At 41.9% G+C, this 22,583-nt stretch overlaps 1 protein-coding gene across 4 annotated transcripts in view; it reads left to right on the top strand.

Moving 5' to 3' along the window:
- pag1 (phosphoprotein membrane anchor with glycosphingolipid microdomains 1) overlaps positions 1-21,466 on the top strand; it is an 84,387-nt gene extending 62,921 nt beyond the window's left edge. For 2 of the 4 annotated variants that reach the window (XM_038966499.1, XM_038966497.1), the window contains 7 exons: positions 6,824-7,047; positions 8,822-8,873; positions 11,342-11,444; positions 11,850-12,037; positions 12,211-12,708; positions 17,371-17,421; positions 17,658-21,466. In XM_038966499.1, coding sequence (XP_038822427.1) covers positions 6,881-7,047; positions 8,822-8,873; positions 11,342-11,444; positions 11,850-12,037; positions 12,211-12,708; positions 17,371-17,421; positions 17,658-18,017 — 1,419 coding nt within the window. In that variant the 5' untranslated portion in view covers positions 6,824-6,880 and the 3' untranslated portion in view covers positions 18,018-21,466. Of the gene's footprint in view, positions 1-6,820; positions 7,048-8,821; positions 8,874-11,341; positions 11,445-11,849; positions 12,038-12,210; positions 12,709-17,370; positions 17,422-17,657 lie in introns of all 4 variants that reach the window. The other 2 variants (XM_038966500.1, XM_038966498.1) reach the window with 1 other exon arrangement.
- Positions 21,467-22,583: the final 1,117 nt, after the last annotated feature.

Raw genomic sequence — 22,583 nt, 5'->3', positions numbered from 1 at the left:
ATTTGCATAGGAGCAGAGTGGCAAGAGGACTTTTCAGACCCACATAAATACTAGGGCTGGGACGATGCCAGTAATATTTTTTCCTTGGCAAAAATGGAAACATGAAGCACACCAAACTTTTTGGTCCTTTAAAATGAATTACTTAAAAATCATACAATGTGATTTTCTGGATTTTTGTACCTATGATAAAAATTACAGACCTCTACGTGCTTTGTAAGAAGGAAAACCTGCAAAATCGGCAGTGTATCAAATACTTTTTCTCCCCACTGTGTGTGTGTGGTGTGTGTGTGTGTGTGTGTGTGTGTGTGTGTGTGTGTGTGTGTGTGTGTGTGTGTGTGTGTGTGTGTGTGTGTGTGTGTGTGTGTGTGTGTATGTATATATATATATACATACACACATATACACACACACACACACACACACACACACACACACACACACAGTACCAGTGTAAAGTTTGGACACCTACTCATTCAAGGGATTTTCTTTATTTTTACTATTGTAGAATAATAGTGAAAGACATCAAAACTATGAAATAACACATATGGAATCATGTAGTAACCAATTTTTTTTTTAACAAATCAAAATATTTTTATATTCGAGATTCTTCAAAGTAGCCACCCTTTGCCTTGATGATAGCTTTGCACACTCTTGGCATTCTCTCAACCAGCTTCACCTGGAATGCTTTTCCAACAGTCTTGAAGGAGTTCCCGCATATGCTGAGCACTTGTTAGCTGTGTTTCCTTCACTCTGCAGTCAAACTCATCCCAAACCATCTCAATTGGGTTGAGATCGGGTGATTGTGGAGGCCTCAACCCAATTGTATACCACCCCTACCTTGTCACAACACAACTGATTGGCTCAAACACATGAAGAAGGAAGGAAATTCCACAAATTAACTTTTGACAAGACACACCTGATAATTGAAGTGCATTCCAGGTGACTACCTCATGAAGCTGGTTGAGAGAATGTCAAGCGTGTGCAAAGCTGTCATCAAGGCAAAGGGTGGCTAGTTTTAAGAATCTCAAATATATAAAATATATTTTGTTTTATTTATCTCTTAAGGATTGGCCTCTTTTTTTCAATTTTAGCCTAAAATGACATACCCAAATCTAACTGCCTGTAGCTCAGGCCCTGAAGAAAGGATATGCATATTCTTAGTACCATTTGAAAGGAAACACTTTGAAGTTTGTGGAAATGTGAAAGGAATGTAAGAGAATATAACACATTATATCTGATAAAAGATAATACAAAGAAAAAAACAACCGTTTTGATGTATTTTTTTGATACCATCTTTGAAATGCAGGAGAAAGGCCATAATTTATTATTCCAGCCCAGGTGCAATTTATATTTTGGCCACTATTTGGCAGCAGTGTGTGCACCAAGTTTTAGACTGATCCAATGAACCATTGTATTTCTGTTCAAAATGTTGTATCAAGACTGCCCAAATGTGTCTAATTTGTTTATTAATAACTTTTCATGTTCAAAACTGTGCACTCTCCTCAAACAATAGCATGGTATTATTTCACTGTAAGAGCTAATGCAAATTGGACAGTGCAGTTAGATTAACAAGAATTTAAGCTTTCTGCCAATATCAGATATGTCTTTGTCCTGGGAAATGTTCTTGTTACTTACAACCTCATGCTAATCGCATTAGCCTACGTTAGCTCAACCGTCCCGCAGGGGACCCACCAATCCTGAAGAAGTTTAACACTTTTTTGGTTACTACATGATTCCATGTGGGTTATTTCATAGTTTTGATGTTTTCACTATTATTCTACAATGTAGAAAATAGTAAAAAATTAAGAAAAACCAGTAGGTGAGTAGGGTAGGTGTGTCCAAACTTTTGACTGGTACTGTACATACACACAGATATATGCACGCATAAACACACACATAGAGAGAGAGATGCAGTGCCCAGTCCTGAGCAACACCCAGGGCTGCCAGCCATCTGGGCCACACAACCTCTCTGGCTTATTAAAATAATTTGGGAGAAGGGTGCTATTCCTCACTGGCTGCCCCCAGGTGGTTAGGGTAGGCAACAACATATCCGCCACGCTGACCCTCAACACAGGGACCCCTCAGGGGTGCGTGCTTAGTCTCCTCCTGTACTCCCTGTTCACCCATGACTCCAACACCATCATTAAGTTTGCCGACAACACAATGGTGGTAGGCCTGATCAGCGACGACGATGAGACAGCCTATAGGGAGGAGGGCAGTGTGTTGCCAGGACAACAACCTCTCCCTCAATGTGAGCAAGACAAAGGAGCTGATCGTGGACTACAGGAAACTGAGGGCCAAGCAGGCACCCATTCACATCGCCAGGGCTGTAGTGGAGCGGGTAGAGAGATTCAAGCTCCTCAGTGTCCACATCACTCAGGAATGAACATGGTCCACACACACCAACACAGTGGTGAAGAAGGCATGACAACGCCTCTTCCCCCTCAGGAGGCTGAAACATTTGGCATGGGCCCTCAAAAAGCTCTACAGCTGCACCATCGAGAACATCTTGGCTGGCTGCATCACTGCCTGGTATGGCAAATGCTTCGAATTCGACTGCAAGGTGCTACTGAGGGTACTGCGAACAGCTTAGTACCCAGTAACACTTTTTTGACTAATCACATACGTTGCAGCTGGTGTTTATTATCTGTCACTTTATTCCTAGTTATATGCACATGGATTCGGTACTGGTACCCCCTGTATATAGCCAAATTATCGTTACTCATTGTGTATTTATTATTGCTTTTATTATTATGTGTTTTACTTTTCTATTATTTCTCTATTTTCTTTCTCTCTGCGTTGTTGGGAATGGCTCGTAAGTAAGCGTTTCACTGTTAGTCTACACCTATTTTTTACAAAGCATGTGATGAATAACATTTTATTTGATTTTAATTAAGCCTAACCCTCTTGGATAGCATTCAGGCAAATATGGCTTACGTGGTGAGGTTACTTATTACATGCGCAGTACGCAAGTTCAGTAGTGTTCTCTGAGTGAGGAGACTGCAGCAGGTCTGTAGCGCATCGTATGACCCTGATTGCCTGCATTGCAGTCTGTGTCTGCACTGGCTTGCCCCCTTGTGGCTATTTTAAAACATTGCACTACATTGCAACAACTGCATGAGAACTAAGCAGATCTGTAATAGCACAACAGTAACAGATTGAAGCGCTATATGATGGATTATTATCCACTGTAATGATATTAGAATGTCTTCTATTGGATTCCATTTTTTATTTGATTTATTAGGATCCCCATCAGCCAACGCCAATGACTACAGTCTTAGTTGGGTCCTACACATAACGACAAATATATTAGACAAAAGACACATTTTGCATTAAAGGATGATGATTTTATGATTTGGATAGTGGCAACATAACTCAATGTAATTACTATATATACTATAGTATATAGTCGTGGAAGAGCACTGCAAGTTACTTTTATGACCAGTAGAGAAGAGTGAGAATGAACCTGTTATGGTCGGTATAGAATGAAGAAAATGAACCTGTTATGGTCGGTGTAGAATGAAGAGAATGATCCTGTTATGGTCGATATAGAATGAAGAGAATGAACCTGTTATGGTCGGTATAGAATGAAGAGAATGATCCTGTTATGGTCGGTATAGAATGAAGAGAATGAACCTTTTATGGTCGGTATAGAATGAAGAGAATGAACCTGTTATGGTCGGTATAGAATGAACCTGTTATGGTCGGTATAGAATGAAGAGAATGAACCTGTTATGGTCGGTATAGAATGAAGAGAATGAACCTGTTATGGTCGGTATAGAATGAACCTGTTATGTTCGGTATAGAATGAAGAGAATGAACCTGTTATGGTCGGTATAGAATGATGAGAATGAACCTGTTATGGTCGGTATAGAATGAACCTGTTATGGTCGGTATAGAATGAAGAGAATGAACTTGTTATGGTCGGTATAGAATGAAGAGAATGAACCTTTTATGGTCGGTATAGAATGAAGAGAATGAACCTGTTATGGTCGGTATAGAATGAACCTGTTATGGTCGGTATAGAATGAAGAGAATGAACCTGTTATGGTCGGTATAGAATGAAGAGAATGAACCTGTTATGGTCGGTATAGAATGAACCTGTTATGTTCGGTATAGAATGAAGAGAATGAACCTGTTATGGTCGGTATAGAATGATGAGAATGAACCTGTTATGGTCGGTATAGAATGAACCTGTTATGGTCGGTATAGAATGAAGAGAATGAACTTGTTATGGTCGGTATAGAATGAAGAAAATGAACCTGTTATGGTCGGTATAGAATGATGAGAATGAACCTGTTATGGTCGGTATAGAATTAACCTGTTATGGTCGGTATAGAATGAAGAGAATGAACTTGTTATGGTCGGTATAGAATGAAGAAAATGAACCTGTTATGGTCGGTATAGAATGAAGAGAATGAACCTGTTATGGTCGGTATAGAATGAAGAGAATGAACCTGTTATGGTCGGTATAGAATGAACCTGTTATGGTCGGTATAGAATGATGAGAATGAACCTGTTATGGTCGGTATAGAATGAACCTGTTATGGTCGGTATAGAATGATGAGAATGAACCTGTTATGGTCGGTATAGAATGAACCTGTTATGGTCGGTATAGAATGAAGAGAATGAACCTGTTATGGTCGGTATAGAATGAAGAGAATGAACCTGTTATGGTCGGTATAGAATGAACCTGTTATGGCCGGTATAGAATGAAGAGAATGAACCTGTTATGGCCGGTATAGAATGAAGAGAATGAACCTGTTATGGCCGGTATAGAATGAAGAGAATGAACCTTTTATGGCCGGTATAGAATGAAGAGAATGAACCTGTTATGGCCGGTATAGAATGAAGAGAATGAACCTTTTATGGCCGGTATAGAATGAAGAGAATGAACCTTTTATGGCCGGTATAGAATGAAGAGAATGAACCTTTTATGGCCGGTATAGAATGAAGAGAATGAACCTGTTATGGCCGGTATAGAATGAAGAGAATTAACCTTTTATGGCCGGTATAGAATGAAGAGAATGAACCTGTTATGGTCGGTATAGAATGAAGAGAATGAACTTGTTATGGTCGGTATAGAATGAAGAAAATGAACCTGTTATGGTCGGTGTAGAATGAAGAGAATGATCCTGTTATGGTCGGTATAGAATGAAGAGAATGAACCTGTTATGGTCGGTATAGAATGAAGAGAATGAACCTGTTATGGTCGGTATAGAATGAAGAGAATGATCCTGTTATGGTCGGTATAGAATGAAGAGAATGAACCTGTTATGGTCGGTATAGAATGAAGAGAATGAACCTGTTATGGTCGGTATAGAATGAACCTGTTATGGTCGGTATAGAATGAAGAGAATGAACCTGTTATGGTCGGTATAGAATGAAGAGAATGAACCTGTTATGGTCGGTATAGAATGAAGAGAATGAACCTGTTATGGTCGGTATAGAATGAACCTGTTATGTTCGGTATAGAATGAAGAGAATGAACCTGTTATGGTCGGTATAGAATGATGAGAATGAACCTGTTATGGTCGGTATAGAATGAACCTGTTATGGTCGGTATAGAATGAAGAGAATGAACTTGTTATGGTCGGTATAGAATGAAGAAAATGAACCTGTTATGGTCGGTATAGAATGAACCTGTTATGGCCGGTATAGAATGAAGAGAATGAACCTGTTATGGCCGGTATAGAATGAAGAGAATGAACCTGTTATGGTCGGTATAGAATGAACCTGTTATGGTCGGTATAGAATGATGAGAATGAACCTGTTATGGTCGGTATAGAATGAACCTGTTATGGTCGGTATAGAATGATGAGAATGAACCTGTTATGGTCGGTATAGAATGAACCTGTTATGGTCGGTATAGAATGAAGAGAATGAACCTGTTATGGTCGGTATAGAATGAAGAGAATGAACCTGTTATGGTCGGTATAGAATGAACCTGTTATGGCCGGTATAGAATGAAGAGAATGAACCTGTTATGGCCGGTATAGAATGAAGAGAATGAACCTGTTATGGCCGGTATAGAATGAAGAGAATGAACCTTTTATGGCCGGTATAGAATGAAGAGAATGAACCTGTTATGGCCGGTATAGAATGAAGAGAATGAACCTTTTATGGCCGGTATAGAATGAAGAGAATGAACCTTTTATGGCTGGTATAGAATGAAGAGAATGAACCTTTTATGGCCGGTATAGAATGAAGAGAATGAACCTTTTATGGCCGGTATAGAATGAAGAGAATGAACCTGTTATGGCCGGTATAGAATGAAGAGAATTAACCTTTTATGGCCGGTATAGAATGAAGAGAATGAACCTGTTATGGTCGGTATAGAATGAAGAGAATGAACCTTTTATGGCCGGTATAGAATGAAGAGAATGAACCTATTATGGCCGGTATAGAATGAAGAGAATGAACCTGTTATGGCCGGTATAGAATGAAGAGAATGAACCTTTTATGACCGGTATAGAATGAAGAGAATGAACCTTTTATGGCCGGTATAGAATGAAGAGAATGAACCTATTATGGCCGGTATAGAATGAAGAGAATGAACCTTTTATGGCCGGTATAGAATGAAGAGAATGAACCTGTTATGGTCGGTATAGAATGAAGAGAATGAACCTGTTATGGTCGGTATAGAATGAAGAGAATGAACCTGTTATGGTCGGTATAGAATGAACCTGTTATGGCCGGTATAGAATGAAGAGAAAGAACCTGAGTCAGATGTGGATCAGAGGTGTCTTCCTTGATCAATGACCTTGTGCGCTATTCTTTTGATGCCACTGTGTTGATGTTTTCTCCCCCCCCTTGCTAGCAGGTCCCCTGTGTGTGATGCCCTCTTGCTAGCAGGTCCCCTCTCAGTGTGTGATGCATCATGGCTCCGGTGCTCAGTGCCTTGTTAGTGCCGGGGGTCGCGGGGTCAGGGGTCGCCATGGCGACATCGTTAGGCAGCGAGCCGCTGGTCCTAGTGGTCACCCTGATGGCCATCTCTGCCATCGTGCTGCTCTCACTGCTACTGCAGCTGTGTGCCAGCTGCCAGGGGTGAGTGGGACACAATAAAATGAAATGCATGAATACTGTCGTTTTACTTAGTGCCTGCAGAAAGTATTCACGTCCCTTGACTTTGTCCACATCTTGTTGTGTTACAACCTGAATTTAAAATAGATTAAATTGAGATTTTGTGTCACTGATCTACACACAATACCGCATTATATCAAAGTGTAAATTCTTCAGAACTTTGTAACAATTAATTACAAATGAAAAGCTAAAATGTATTGAGTCAATAAATCTTCAACCCTTTGTTGTGGAAAGCCTAAATAAGTTCAGGAGTAAAGATTTGCTTAACAATTCACGTAAGTTGCATGGACTCACTGTGTGCAATAATAGTTTTTAACATGATTTTTGAATGACTACCTCATTTCTGTACCCCACAGATACAACTATCTGTAAGGTCCCTCAATCAAGCACTTAATTTCAAACACAGATTCAACCACAAAGACCAGGGAGGTTTTCCAATGCCTCGCAAAGAAGGTCACCTATTGGTAGATGGGTAAAAATCAAATTAAAAGCAGATGTGAATATCCCTTTGAGCATGGGGAATTTATTAATTACACTTTGGATGGTGTATCAATACACCCAGTCACTCAAAGATGCAGGCGTCCTTCCTAACTCAGTTGCCGGAGAGGAAGGAAACTGCTCAGGGATTTCAACATGAGGCCAATGATGACTTTAAAACAATTACAGAGTTTAATCATTGTGTTAGGAGATTACTAAGGATGGATCAACTACATTGTAGTTACTCCACAATACTAACATACATTTCAGAGTGAAAAGAAGGAAGCCTGTACAGATAAAAGAAGTATTCAAAAACATGCATCCTGTTTGCAATAAGTAATACTGCAAAAAAATGTGGCAAAGAAATGAACTTTTTTGTCCTGATTACAAAGTGTTATGTTTGGGGCAAATCCAATACAACACATCACTGAGTACCACTGTTCATATTTTCAAACATGGTGGACACTGCATCATATTATGGGTATGCTTGTCATTGACAAGGACTGTGGACTTTTTTAGGAAAAAGATCAGCGGAATAGAGCTAAGCACAGGCAAAATCGTAGAGGAAAACCTGGTTCGGTCTGTTTTCCAACAGACACTGGGAGACAAATGCACATTTCAGCAGGACAATAACCTTAAACACAAGGCCAAATATACGCTGGAGTTGCTTACCAAGACGACATTGAATGTTCCTGAGTGGCCTAGTTAGTCTTGCCAATCTATCGCAATACTTGAAAATGGCTGTCAAGCAATGATCAATAACGTGAAAGAGCTTGAAGAATTTTTTAAAGCATAATGTGCAAATGTTGCACAATCCAGCTTTGGAAAGCTCTTAGAGACTTACCCAGAAAGACTCACAGCTGTAATCACTGCCAAAGGTGATTCTAACATGTATTGACTCAGGGGTGTGACTACTTCAGCAGACATTTCTACAAATCATTTTGGAGTATTGTGTATAGATGGGTGACAAAAACAAAACAAAAAATCTATGTTTTATTCAGGCTGTAACGCAACAAAATATAGAATAAGTCAAGGGGTATGAATACGGAAGGCGCTGTAGTTATACTGTACTGTTGATTTCAGTTGTAACTAATAGTTTATTAATCACATTCTTACTTTGGTACCGGCAGACAGACTAACACAGTTGGGTGTCTGCATAATAGACTGCATTATTACAGTCGTCTGTAGTTCAGAGTCCATACATAAACTCTAAACAGACAAAGTCAATGTTTTAATCATCTTCTTCCTTCTTCTTCTCCAGGCAAAATAAATCCAATGGGCGCCCAGGAGACCATGAGAACCTCATGAATGGAGTGAGTCTGTCTGAAGTAGTCCTCTTTTCTTTCCTCTTTTCCCTCTTTTAAGGGGTTCCCTCGCTTCCTTCACTTAAAACAGCAAGTCTAAGTTATTCTGCTGAAGTGTATATCTCTCTATATCTCTGAGAGTTCCTCCTTTCATTTTCTGTCAAGACATTCCTCTCAACACTTCAGTGAGTGAGGGTTGGCCTTGTGGGTTACAGGGTTAGTCAATGAAAACTAGGGAGAGAACATGTCAGAGGCAACTTGTCTAGCAGAATGGTTGACTTGGTGTCTTCCTGGGTTAGACTCTTGGAGAGGAGAGAACAGCTGTGAGTTGGTGTTACTTCCTGGGTTAGACTCTTGGAGAAGAGAGAACAGCTGTGAGTTGGTGTTACTTCCTGGGTTAGACTCTTGGAGAGGAGAGAACAGCTGTGAGTTGGTGTTACTTCCTGGGTTAGACTCTTGGAGAGGAGAGAACAGCTGTGAGTTGGTGTTACTTCCTGGGTTAGACTCTTGGAGAGGAGAGAACAGCTGTGAGTTGGTGTCTTCCTGGGTTAGACTCTTGGAGAGGAGAGAACAGCTGTGAGTTGGTGTTACTTCCTGGGTTAGACTCTTGGAGAGGAGAGAACAGCTGTGAGTTGGTGTCTTCCTGGGTTAGACTCTTGGAGAGGAGAGAACAGCTGTGAGTTGGTGTTACTTCCTGGGTTAGACTCTTGGAGAGGAGAGAACAGCTGTGAGTTGGTGTCTTCCTGGGTTAGACTCTTGGAGAGGAGAGAACAGCTGTGAGTTGTGAAGCTGTTTGTGTGTGTGTTTATGCATGTGCCTGTGTGCATGCGAGTGAGTGTCTCTCTGTCTGGGTGTCAGGTTGTGTCAAGCATGAGGCAGTTACATTAGCATCTATAATGACCGGGGAGGGAGAGGGAGAGAGGGAGAGAGGAAGATGTAGCCACTCCTTTGTCTGAGGGTGGTGTAGAACGGGAGGGATGATGACCCAGGTTAAGAGTTCAGAGGTCAACATTATCCAGGAAGGAATAGACAGAAGGGAGACATGAATTCCAGAGTGGGGAAGGAGTATTAGTTTAATGTGATGAATGCAGTCAAAATATTTACTCTGACACACTCTCTCACTCTAACACACACAGACTGTGTACTGTGGTCTGGAAACGACACCAGATGGGTAGAATGTCTTCCACTTCGGTATGCAGTATCTTTATATGGACTTTAATGTTCTCAGAGAAGAATCAGTATTTTCAGAGTCATAATATTTAATTGACCTTTTCTTTCACCAGTTCACACGAGTTAGCATATTAATTGCATAGTAAACTGTTTATTTCAATGGGATTCTGAGTGCATATTATGAATTATTAGACTATCCCCAGCTATTCCATGATGATGAGGACCATGATGGGCATTAGCTATAGTAAAGAACACATTACACTTACAAGGGGTGGTTAAGTGAGATAAATATCTCTCTTTTAGAGAAACTGACATCCTCCTTTCATTTCAATCACATGCTGACACACACACACACACACACACACACACACACACACACACACACACACACACACACACTCTGCTCACACTTCCAGGGACATGGAAACGTTTTTATCTGATAGATTGGATATCTGGAGAGTAACCTTTACGCCGTAATGTAGAGCCTCGCCTGTGAAAATATTGAAGAGGACTTCACTTAAACAGTGGTGTGTCTGTCACAGAGTGACAGGTTAAATAGGGTCTTTGTCTTGTACTCAACAGTATGATTACTGCCCTCATTATTAGGTTAAATAAGCTCGTTGTCTTTGTCCTCGACAGTATGATTACTGCCCTCATTATTAGGTTAAATAAGCTTGTTGTCTTTGTCCTCGACAGTATGATTACTGCCCTCGTTATTAGGTTAAATAAGCTTGTTGTCTTCTACTCAACAGTATGATTACTGCCCTCGTTATTAGGTTAAATAAGCTTGTTGTCTTTGTCCTCGACAGGCTAAGTGCTGCGCAGCTAACTCCTATGTTTATAGGAATTCCATCAGATTCAGCCTAGCAACAGTCATTACCAGACACAGCCAATAAGAGGTGCTATAGAGCTACATATCTCACTGTCCCTTGGTTTTATATCAGTGAAGGTGTCTGAAAAACAACAAAGGTCTGCAGTGGCTGCTAGCTCAATGCCTGTTTCCCCCCCCCCACAATGTCATGGTGTTAATATGAATTAAAGTGTAAATATATTAGATTTGCTGTCAGCCTCTCAGATTGAGGAGTAGAATGACACTGATTTGATGTATTTGTAATGTATTTGGCTCCATCTAGCAGATGTTTTCATCCAAAGTGACTTCTAGTACAGTGAGCGCATATGTTTGTTGTATGTGTACTAACTGAGCCACACAGGACCACATAGGGATTTAGGGTAAACTGATCCCAGATCTGTGTCTATATTAAGCCACATAGACCCATCCTAACATAGTCCTTGTCTCTATTGTACAGGTGTCTGAGAGAGAGACGTTTACCGGAAGTCAATCTGTGGACAGCCCAGGGACTGACCTAGTGGTGAGCAGTTCACACAACGGCCCACTAACCAGTGGTACAGGTAATAAACACACAATGACTTCTTCTGCACGTGTAATTTGTCGTCGTTTCAGACAGTGGAATTTTCATTCAGAATACATTACACCCACATTTAGCCTTCACTTTACACATTTACTTGATTATTAGTTTGGCTTCCACACCTGTGGCTATCTAATCCATGGCGGGATGTGATGCAGCCTGGATTCGAACCAGGTACTGCAGAGACGTGGGGCTCCCGAGTGGCGCAGTGGTCTAAGACAAGAGGCGTCACTGCAGTACCTGATTCTCAAACTCTCTCTGTTAACCCGGCATAACCACCCACCCACACACTATCCCCTTTGTTGTGTCCAATTCAATTACATTAAACTCAACCCAACTCATCTAAAAAAATGTTTTGATTCAATTGGATTGATCCATCCTCTCCCAGTGTTGACAGACACCCAGGACAGCAGTCCCCAGCCCTCTGAGGAGATGCTGTCCAGCCAGTCAGAGCTGCGGAGCTCCAAGTGTCCCCAGGACCGCGAGCTGCCCAGCATCCCACCCAACAGCGCCCTGGAGGGGATGGGATCCTCCAGCGAACCCCCTCTACCTGTCTCTGGAGACGGCACCTATGAGGTATTAGGGATTCATGTTGTTGTTCCTGTGTACTTATACAGCTACTTATTGGAATGAGTCCTCTTGTTTTTATTGTATAGTTGTACTGGATTGTGTTGTCTATTTTGTGTTGGAGTATACACCCAGGAAGACTAGTCCTAATGTACTGACAGCTGTCTCAATCAACTAACTAGGTGGTGAAGGAGAGAGGCGGCATCTTAACGGCGTCCCGTGACGTGAGCGTTGAAGACTCCCTCTATGAGACGGTGAAAGAGCTGAAGGACCATCCAGGGAGCCTGGCTGTAGGTATACCCAACGGACCCGGTACTACGTCCCCCTTCAGCCCCGATGACGACCCTCACCACCTCCACAACCACCTACCCCCTTCCCACCACCGTCCAGCCCTCCACAATGGCCACCTCAGCCCCTGCAGCACCCCGGAGCGGGGGCCCCTGTGCGCGGGAGTGGAGTACGCCTCGGTGGATCTGAACAAGAAGAGCCGTTACAGTGCAGACCTGGAGGCCAGGCGCTCAGCCACCATCGCTGCTGCTGTGGGCCCCACAGAGGAGCCCGAGGAGGAGGACAGACCCCCGCCTGTACCTGACAAGGTGCTGGATGAGAACGACAACCAGCCTACCATGATGGACGCAGGAGGGGTGGTGGTAATGGGGGCAGCACTTCACAACGGAGAGGTGAGGATGGTTGTCTGTGTTTGTGTCTGTGTTTGTGTACGCCTATGTGTGTAAGAGAGAAATTGAGTAAACGGACAGTAGGACGACAGCGCTAAGTATTCCTCACAATACTATATGCATTGATTCACTAGATAGTGATTTGCATCCTTTGCCCTGGCAAAGGAGACTCCCTCTTCCACTCAATTAGGATATTTGAAACTTCCTGCTCCCGATGAGAGAGATCTAAAGGTTATTAATGAAGTTAGGTACGCCGGGAGTTTTAGTGAGAGCTTTATAAATAAAAAGACAGTGATGAACCAACCTACGAGACTTCAAAGAGGGCCAACCTACTTTTAGGTAAAGAATGCAGTGATGTGTACTGAACCTGTCAACCTTAATAAAACGAAGTACACACACACACACACACACACACACACACACACACACACACACACACACACAAACACACACGTGCACGCACACACATACACAGACACACATACACAAACTACAACCCACCCCCCCCCACACACACACACACACACAGCCTTGTCTGTCTAGCCCTCCTTTGTGGCTTTTCTCCTAGCAACCTTCTTTTGTCTCTGAAGCTCCAGCCAATTAGCTAATCAGTAATACTAGTGTATCATTGGACAGCAGGTAACGCCTAGCCCAGCTTGACCCTCTGGCTCTCTGCTATATGATGAAATATTGAACCAACCGCAGGGCTGCACTGGGCCACCTGCACCCCCAAAGCATGTTCCTATTGCGTCTCCCCGTGTTGGAATGTGGAGTCAGCATTAATTCTCCTCTACGCGTCTCTACCCCCACTTTTATTTTTACAACCTCCATATTACGCACGGATGGAATCGTATGGACACACACACATTTGCAGACACTCTGGAACTGATTTAAGGTTAACCCAGAACATTCTTTATTCTCGGTGGCGGTGCGTCGGTGTGACTGGGGTTGGCTGGTGATTTGTCTTGTCAGACCGTAATGTGTATGGTAATGTATGCAGATCAGAGTGGAGGAGAGGATGTGGGTGTCTTTTGTTATGGTCCTGCGGAGAGGAGAAGAGAGGGGGAGAAGAGATGAGCTGAGGAGAGGGAAGGAGATTGATTGTAGGCAGGCTCTCCTCTGACTGACAGACCAGGCAGATGACGGATGACACTCAAGTGTGTGTGTGTGTGTGTACACAGGAGGACATCTGCGTGTTTATGTCTGAAAGGTTCTTCCTCAGGTAGATCCTCAGATCCCTCACACACACACACACATGACACATACAATATCCTCTCCTGCTCTGTAACACAGCTATTGAGCCATAATAAACAGAAATGACTCTGTTCTGTTGTCTGGAATAATATGACTTTGTGTTGCCCGTGACCTTACAAGCTTCTGCTCTACACTGACAAAACGTAATTGAACTTGCCAGTCACTAGTGTGATGTACACCAGGGGCCATTTTCTTAGATAAACTGTGATATTCATCATGTCAACAGTCAAGTTGTCTGTCGCCAAAGGGAAAGAGCTTTATTTTATTCAGAGAGAGAGAGAGAGAGAGAGAGAGAGTGTGTGTGTGTGTGTGTGTGTGTGTGTGTGTGTGTGTGTGTGTGTGTGTGTGTGTGTGTGTGTGTGTGTGTGTGTGTGTGTGTGTGTGTGTGTGTGTGTGTGTGTGTGTGTGTGTGTGTGTGTGTGTGTGTGTGTGTGTGTGTGTGCGTGCCTGTATGTGTGTGCGTGCCTGTATGTGTGTGCGTGCCTGTATGTGTGTGCGTGCCTGTGAGGGGGTGTGTGTGTTTGCCTGTGGGGGGTGTGTGTGTGTGTTTGCTTGCCTGTATGTGTGTGTGTGTGAGCGTGTTTGCCTGTGTGTGTGTGTGTACACATGTGAAACCACACCACATATTCTCTGGTTGACTGACTGACGCGTTGGCATGTTAGACTTCAGTCCTCCATCATCAGCCTCATAGTAGATGTCCTGTCTGTCAGTCCATACCCCAAACTGCCTTGATACACCAAATGACCAAAAGTATGTGGTCATTTGGTTGTCAAACATCTCATTCCAAAATCATGGGCATTAATATACAGTTGGACCCCCTTTGCTGGGAAGGCTTTTCACTAGGTGTTGGTACATTGCTGCGGGGACTTGCTTCCGTTCAGCCACAAGAGCATTAGTGAGGTCGGGCACTGATGTTGGGCGATTAGGCCTGGCTCGCAGTCGGCATTCCAATTCATCACAAAGGTGTTCGATGGGGTTGAGGCCAGTCAAGTTCTTCCACACCCATCTAGATAAACCATTTCTGTATGGACCTCACATTGTACAAGGGGGCATTGTCACGCTGAAGCAGGAAAGGGCCTGCCCCAAACTGTTGCTACAAAGTTGGAAGCACAGAATTGTCTTGCATGTAATTGTAGGCTGTAGCGTTAAGATTTCCCTTCACCTGAACTAAGGGGCGTAGCCCGTACCATGAAAAAGAGCCCCAGACCATTATTCCTCCTCCACCAAACTTTACAGTTGCACTATGCATTGGGGTAGGTAGCATACTCCTGGCATCTGCTCAACCCAGATTCGTCCATCAGACTGCCAGATGGTGAAGTGTGATTCAACACTCCAGAGAACGCGTTTCCACTGCTCCAGAGTCCAATGGCGGCAAGCTTTACACCACTCCAGCCGACGCTTGGCATTGCGCATGGTGATCTTAGGCTTGTGTGTGTGGCTGCTCGGCCATGGAAACCCATTTCATGAAGCTCCCAACGAACAGTTCTTGTGCTGACGTTGCTTCCAGAGACAGTTTGGAACTGTTGCAACCGCGGCCTGACAATTTTTTGTGTGTGTATATAGTGTACATTCTTATCTATAAGACATCTTAACTGAGTGAAGGAATGCCTTAACATGCATACTTTTCATAGTTTTTCCTGACCATGGAAGTGACCTGACATAACAACTCTGGGCCCTAGTTTTCAGCTATAATATGGTAAGGACAAATGACTTGGCTGGTATATCTAGGAACCTGTTTTCTCCTGGTCAAGTCATGTAGTCAGGAACAACTCCTGGTTGTAGTCATGAAACGACTTACTTAACTGGACTGGCACTTTAATTTGTAAAGCTACATGGACAAAGACTTCAGGGAATTCAGGAATTAGAACAGACTAACATTATGAGAGACACATGGAGGCATGTTGATGACGGGGTCAAGAACTTTCTTCATGATTCCACACCACTGGGCTCCAAGGCAATCAAATGAATTGGTTCACTAATCAAGGAGAATGTGTGTCCATAAAGTAAGCATATGGATTCAATACTCTCTGAGAGAAACAAAGGAGAGAAGGAGAGATGCTGAATATAGATAAAGTAGAGATGATGCTGAATATAGATGGAGAGATGATGCTGAATGTTGATGGAGAGGTAACAGAGATGCTGAATATAGATTGAGAGATGATAGAAATATGAATATAGATGGAGAGATGCTGAATATTGATGGAGAGATGAAGAATATTGATGGAGAGATGCTGAATATTGATGGAGAGATGATGCTGAATATGGATGGAGAGATGATGCTGAATATGGATGGAGAGATGCTGAATATGGATGGAGATATGCTGAATATTGATGGAGAGATGAATGATGCTGAATATTGATGGAGAGATGATGCTGAATATGGATGGAGAGATGCTGAATATTGATGGAGAGATGCTGAATATTGATGGAGAGATGATGCTGAATATGGATGGAGAGATGCTGAATATGGATGGAGAGATGCTGAATATGGATGGAGAGATGCTGAATATTGATGGAGAGATGAATGATGCTGAATATTGATGGAGAGATGATGCTGAATATGGATGGAGAGATGCTGAATATTGATGGAGAGATGCTGAATATTGATGGAGAGATGATGCTGAATATGGATGGAGAGATGCTGAATATTGATGGAGATATGCTGAATATTGATGGAGAGATGAATGATGCTGAATATTGATGGAGAGATGATGCTGAATATGGATGGAGAGATGCTGAATATTGATGGAGAGATGCGGAATATAGATGGAGGGACGATGCTGAATATTGATGGAGGGACGATGCTGAATATTGATGGAGGGACGATGCTGAATATTGATGGAGGGACGATGTGGAATATTGATGGAGGGACGATGCTGAATATTGATGGAGAGATGATGCTGAATATTGTTGGAGATGATGGAAAGATGATGCTGAATATAGATGGTAGTAGTCAACCCTTTCTGGTTCTACATTCAAGTTATCTCACCATCATCCTCACCAGTCCCCATGTAAAGTCATTGGTTAACCTTGGGTTGTCTAACTCAAGATTTACATCTTATATGTCCTTGACCAAGTGAACAATGGATTTTAAACCAGGCTTAATCCTCAGTACATCCAACATATAGGAGGCGTGAAGTAGCAGCCAGCTAGCTACTGTACCAGCTCTGATATTGACACCCTAGAAAGGTGTTTTTGATTAATGACCCCATCAATCATAAGGGACTGTATATAGCAGCTATACACAATAACATCGCTACAATTCTCATTGTGTTATAACTGATTAATCAGTAATGTTGTTCATAAATGATTGACTACATATTATACACCTGCTTAGCTCAGGTGGGAGTATGCACAACACACATGGTTCTTTTATATTGTAATGTGTGGACTTGTTGTTTTCTGTTCTAGTTGCTCTCTCCCTCACCGGGGCTTCACAACCATGTGCTGTCGGAGAACGAGGTAGGGTTGTGACCTTCCACTGAACTCATTCCCCTATTGTCCTGATGCTTATATAGGAATCACTTGAAAAAGAGATGTCAGTCTAACTGTGACTTCCCTGGTTGAATAAAGGATAGATAAATCAAATAGTCCTTCGATGCTCACTCTGACTGCATTCTCTCCTCTCTCTCTCTCTCTCTCTCTCTCTCTCTCTCTCTCTCTTACTCTTGCTCTCTCTCATCCCTCTTTCTCTCCAGCTGTCAGACATGTACTCCACAGTGAGGAAGACACACCTAGACGTGGAGGAAAAGGAGAGTGACTACAGCAGCATCGCTGAGATCAAAGGTCTGGTCCCTGAGTCGTCCTCCAGTGATCTCTACGCTACTGTCAGGGACATCTACCCCCAGCTTGGAGAGGGGGAGTCGGACCCTCAGGGACCCCCTGGGGACCTCCAGGAGTCCCCTGCAGAGAGCATCGACCCGGGCTATGAGAACGTCTGCCTCACTAAGACTGGTAGTGGAGAGGACTTGGGGCTGAGGAACCAGGTTCAGGAGCCAGACTATGAGAGTGTAGGTGAGCTGGGCCTGGGGTTGAACAGGGAGAGTTCCCGTCTCTAACTGGGGAGTAAAGCTACAGTGCGGGGCCTAAACCTGAGCCTCACCCTCAACCCCAGCCATTAGCCTAACTAATAGCCTCACCCTCAAACCCAGCCATTAGCCTAACTAATAGCCTCACCCTCAACCCCAGCCATTAGCCTAACTAATAGCCTCACCCTCAACCCCAGCCATTAGCCTAACTAATAGCCTCACCCTCAACCCCAGCCATTAGCCTAACTAATAGCCTCACCCTCAAACCCAGCCATTAGCCTAACTAATAGCCTCACCCTCAACCCCAGCCATTAGCCTAACTAATAGCCTCACCCTCAACCCCAGCCATTAGCCTAACTAATATCCTCACCCTCAAACCCAGCCATTAGCCTAACTAATAGCCTCACCCTCAACCCCAGCCATTAGCCTAACTCCTAGCTTTACCCTCAACCGCAGCCATTAGCCTAACTCCTAGCCTCAGACTCAACCCCAGCCATTAGCCTAACTCCTGGCCTCACACTCAACGCTAACCATTAGCCTAACTCCTAGCCTCAACTTTACCCAGCAGCCCTGATGACAGGAACACCTCAGGGCTCTGAACTTCAACCTTCAAACCTACTGCCCATCACCAATTCAGGGTTTCCGCCCACTACCCCTCAGTGCAGTTTGGGTGTGCACACAGCCCAGTGATATCTGATTGAATTATCTATAATCTTAACTCTCCATCAATTCATGGTGCCCTTAAATTACAATGTACGTACTCGGGGTGCTATTATATCAGTATCTGAACTATGAAATCATCGTCCGTTTTGAAGTTATTGGCGTCCGTCCACTTTGATGTCGCTTCTCACTCTTTATCATGGTGCACATCACTGAAGATTGAAGGTTAGCTACATTATCATGCGACTGCTATCAATGTGGGAAGGAAGTACAATATTTCTACATTATCCATCACCATCATAATTACTTCCTCAGACTATAAAATAGTACATTTCTAAACATTTATAACCAGTCATTACGAATTCAGTTTATTTTATAAGGCTGGTGACAAGCTGACTGGCCAGTGACACTTTGTCAGTGCCTTGTGATTGAAAACCAATGAGTCTTTGTGCCATAATGGCGTTCTATAAGGCACTTATAAAGGTATGAGGAGAATGTTTCCCCACAATGTAATGTCACTTTTGATATCATCTGTTCTCCCTTCCTAGTGCAACATTTCATTCAGAACATCATGATAAATCAGAGATATGATAGATATGTGTACTTACATACTATTGTGAAATAAGTAGCCTCAAGTCAGGCAGTGTAGACGGCTGAACTCTAAATGGAACGGCTTGTTATAGTTTCTAAAACATTTTTTATTTGATTTACATGTCAGCCTTTTATTTTTCTTCATCAAATTCCTATTTATTTGAAAATGGTGGATCATTGTGTGATTAAGGGATATCAGGAAGTGTGTTTGTTTATGAGGGAAACTTGAAAAGGTTTTGTACATAGGATAAACAAATGAATAAGTGGGTTACCATGGTAATAAAGTAGTAAAGGTACTCATGAATAATCCAGACTTTTTAAAAAGGACTTATTCATTCAAACAAAAGACGAACAATGGTGAGACCATATCTATCAATGTTGTTGTGATTTCTTGTGTGAATTGTTCAACTCAGTTGTTGTTTTCTCTATATTTCTTCACATGATTCAAAATGTATTTAAAATACTTATATTCGCTCAATGTGACAATATGCAACAGCAAAACGGTGTGTTAATGCAGCTGTATTGATCAAGGTGTATAATATGTGTTTGTATGGCGTGTTTATGCTTACCCTGTAGGTACACATACTATTGATACGGTGGAAAAGGATTTTAAAGCACAAAGTGTCAAAAAACATTATGCTACTGCTTCTGTGCAGAGCTTATAGCAACAACTACATCATACATACATATAACCCATCATGTGCACAATTATAATATCAAATGCTTCTAACTTAACTATTTGAACAAGCACTAGTAAGGTAGCATGTGCTGATGACATGCTAACCGAGGGTTGTATAAAGTTAGAGTACTATTTCATTAAGTCAGATAATGTATGAATTTGCAAATGGTAAAGTATATTTTGTAGTATGTATGCATGTGATTTGGACTGCTTAATAGTGTCTATAAAAGCACATACAGTAAAACCATGATGTCATTTTAAGGGAATACATTTAGGCTAGCTGTAAGTATGTCCCTTACTCAGAGAGTGACCTAACTATTGTTGAAAATATACAGTGGTTGATTGAATGGTGGCGTATGACAGTTTGGGGTTTCTGTATTCTGTTTAAATAGGACACCATCTCATTGGTTATTTTGTTCTGTTTTATTCAAGTATGGTACATTGTGTTGGTACAGGCATTTTAAAACAGAAAAGTCAAAGTTGGTACTTTTAATTTTTTTTTAAGAAAAGTGAATGAATATTGTTGTTTGGTGTTTATTTTCAAACGAACTGAGTAAGTTGTGACTAAATAACTAGCTATTGCAATGATGATATCTGCATTTGACAGTTAAACAATAATATTGTCTTACTTTTCCTCCCATTTCTCTGTTATCTTAATATTGCACATTATTGGTGTATGCAGAGTGAGTGAGTGGATTTCATTACACATGCATGAGCTTGAATGAGCTTGTTGACGACAAACCAAGCGCCCAGGTTGACTGATATTATATTCACAAATGAAATCCAATAAGAAGAGAAAGGACAGTTCCCACTAAATTAGCAACAATTGATAGACATGCATTAAAGATGATATACATTTCAGATGTCCTTTAAAGCAAGGGCCCTGCATATGAGGTTTTACACACATTTTATAGAGTGTAATTGTCATTTCATTAATGTTAAATAGCAAAAATATGACCTTTTAATGACCATTGTTCTCCCCAACAGATTCCAGATTAGTTCATGTAGCAGGAAATGCTTTCATTTAAACCTAATGGTGTCTATGCAAATGCCATAAAAGGCTTTTAACAAACGGTCTGTCAAAGAGGAACATTAGTGCCAAATCTCACAACCAAAGGTACCACACACAGACGAGCGTACGCACACACACTCATATAGGAGGGAGTGGGTTGTGGGGGGGAGGCATGGAGAGAAAGTCCATCATAGCACCCTCTCATTCAGCCCACTGTAATAATGAGACAATACATTCTCAACAAGCAGCAGAGAATTCCTTACCATTGTCTTTCATTATGGACGCTGTGTCCCAAATGGCCGCCTATTGTCTCCGTAGGTCACTACTTTTGGAAAGGGCCTATAGGACATTGGTCAAATGTATTTCACTAATAAATACTATAGGTATAGGGAAAAGGGTGCAATTTGGGATGCAGCCAGAGCAAGGCTTTCTTTGACAGTTATGTGCACATCTGTCATAAGATTCTATCTGGTTTCCTGTGTATGCATGAAAATATTTTATGACCATAATTCAAAAATATTAAAAGATGTATAACAAGTAAGTGTGCATTTTTTATTCATGAAGATAGCTTGCAGGGGGAGAATGGTGTCTTATACATTTAATCTGGATTAGCTATTTGCAACAGTATTGCATTAATTCATTGAAAGTCTAGTTTGTCATGTTAGCAGTTAAACAGGCTCATATGGACCATTCATACATGCAAAATATATAAATATATATAAATATATAATTTTTTTTATAGGCCTACCCTCTCACCAAAAGAGGGAAAATAAATATTAGGTAGCACTAATTTCACAGTATGTCTACTCCAATGTTTCAGCACTAAGCTAATGTCATGTCTGCTGAGTGAAACTTGAAAGTTGTGAAAATTCTGTGCAACTTCCAGCACGTTTACTGTGAACACTGAGGCAGTACTCGCTTTAAGTTACAGTTTTAACAGTGGCAATGTTAAAAGGCTTACCAGAGTGGCATACCATCAAAAACAATGGAGAACATGCATCCCATAACATTTTAACATGGAAATAACTGTTATATCATTCAGCCTACAGTAGCAGACAATGTGTGGTGTTCAATGTAGGCCTACATTCCATGAGACTTGGAAAAAAAGCATACAGGGCTTGACATTAACCTGTTTATCCACTTGTCCTTCAGACAAGGATGTGACTGAAAATGTTGTTTGATGCAAGAAACCACTTTACAAAATAAATAGCGCTATTATTCCCATACCATTATTACAGAATCAGACAAATTACTGTATGCTACCCTCTGCTTATTGGCTACTTAGCTTATTCAAGCTTGTCTCAAAATACAAAAAAAGCTCTTTACCTGACTCGCTTTTCAAATATGTCTAGAAATGTATACGTTTTGTGCTCCTGTAGGAAGCAATCACTCCCATATTGCTAAAACAAGCACATCTACTCACGACCGCTCATGCTGCAAACACAGTCCAGTTCAAAGTAAATGACACAGATCCGTATATGGCAATGGTCTATTCTTGCATATAACCCTCCTGCAGCTCAAATTGTTTATGCTGCACCGGTCTGTGTAGAGTATGGGCTGAGTAGTGTGTGTCAGAGCAATAGAATCCTACTCCGATGTGTTCTGCCTACAACAAAATATCTTGCATAGTTAGTTTGGTTTCGATATGTTGCAT

The sequence above is a fragment of the Salvelinus namaycush genome, chromosome 27, assembly GCF_016432855.1.
Source record: "Salvelinus namaycush isolate Seneca chromosome 27, SaNama_1.0, whole genome shotgun sequence".
Classification (NCBI taxonomy): Eukaryota; Metazoa; Chordata; class Actinopteri; order Salmoniformes; family Salmonidae; genus Salvelinus; species Salvelinus namaycush.
This window is presented reverse-complemented; position numbering and strand designations above follow the sequence as displayed.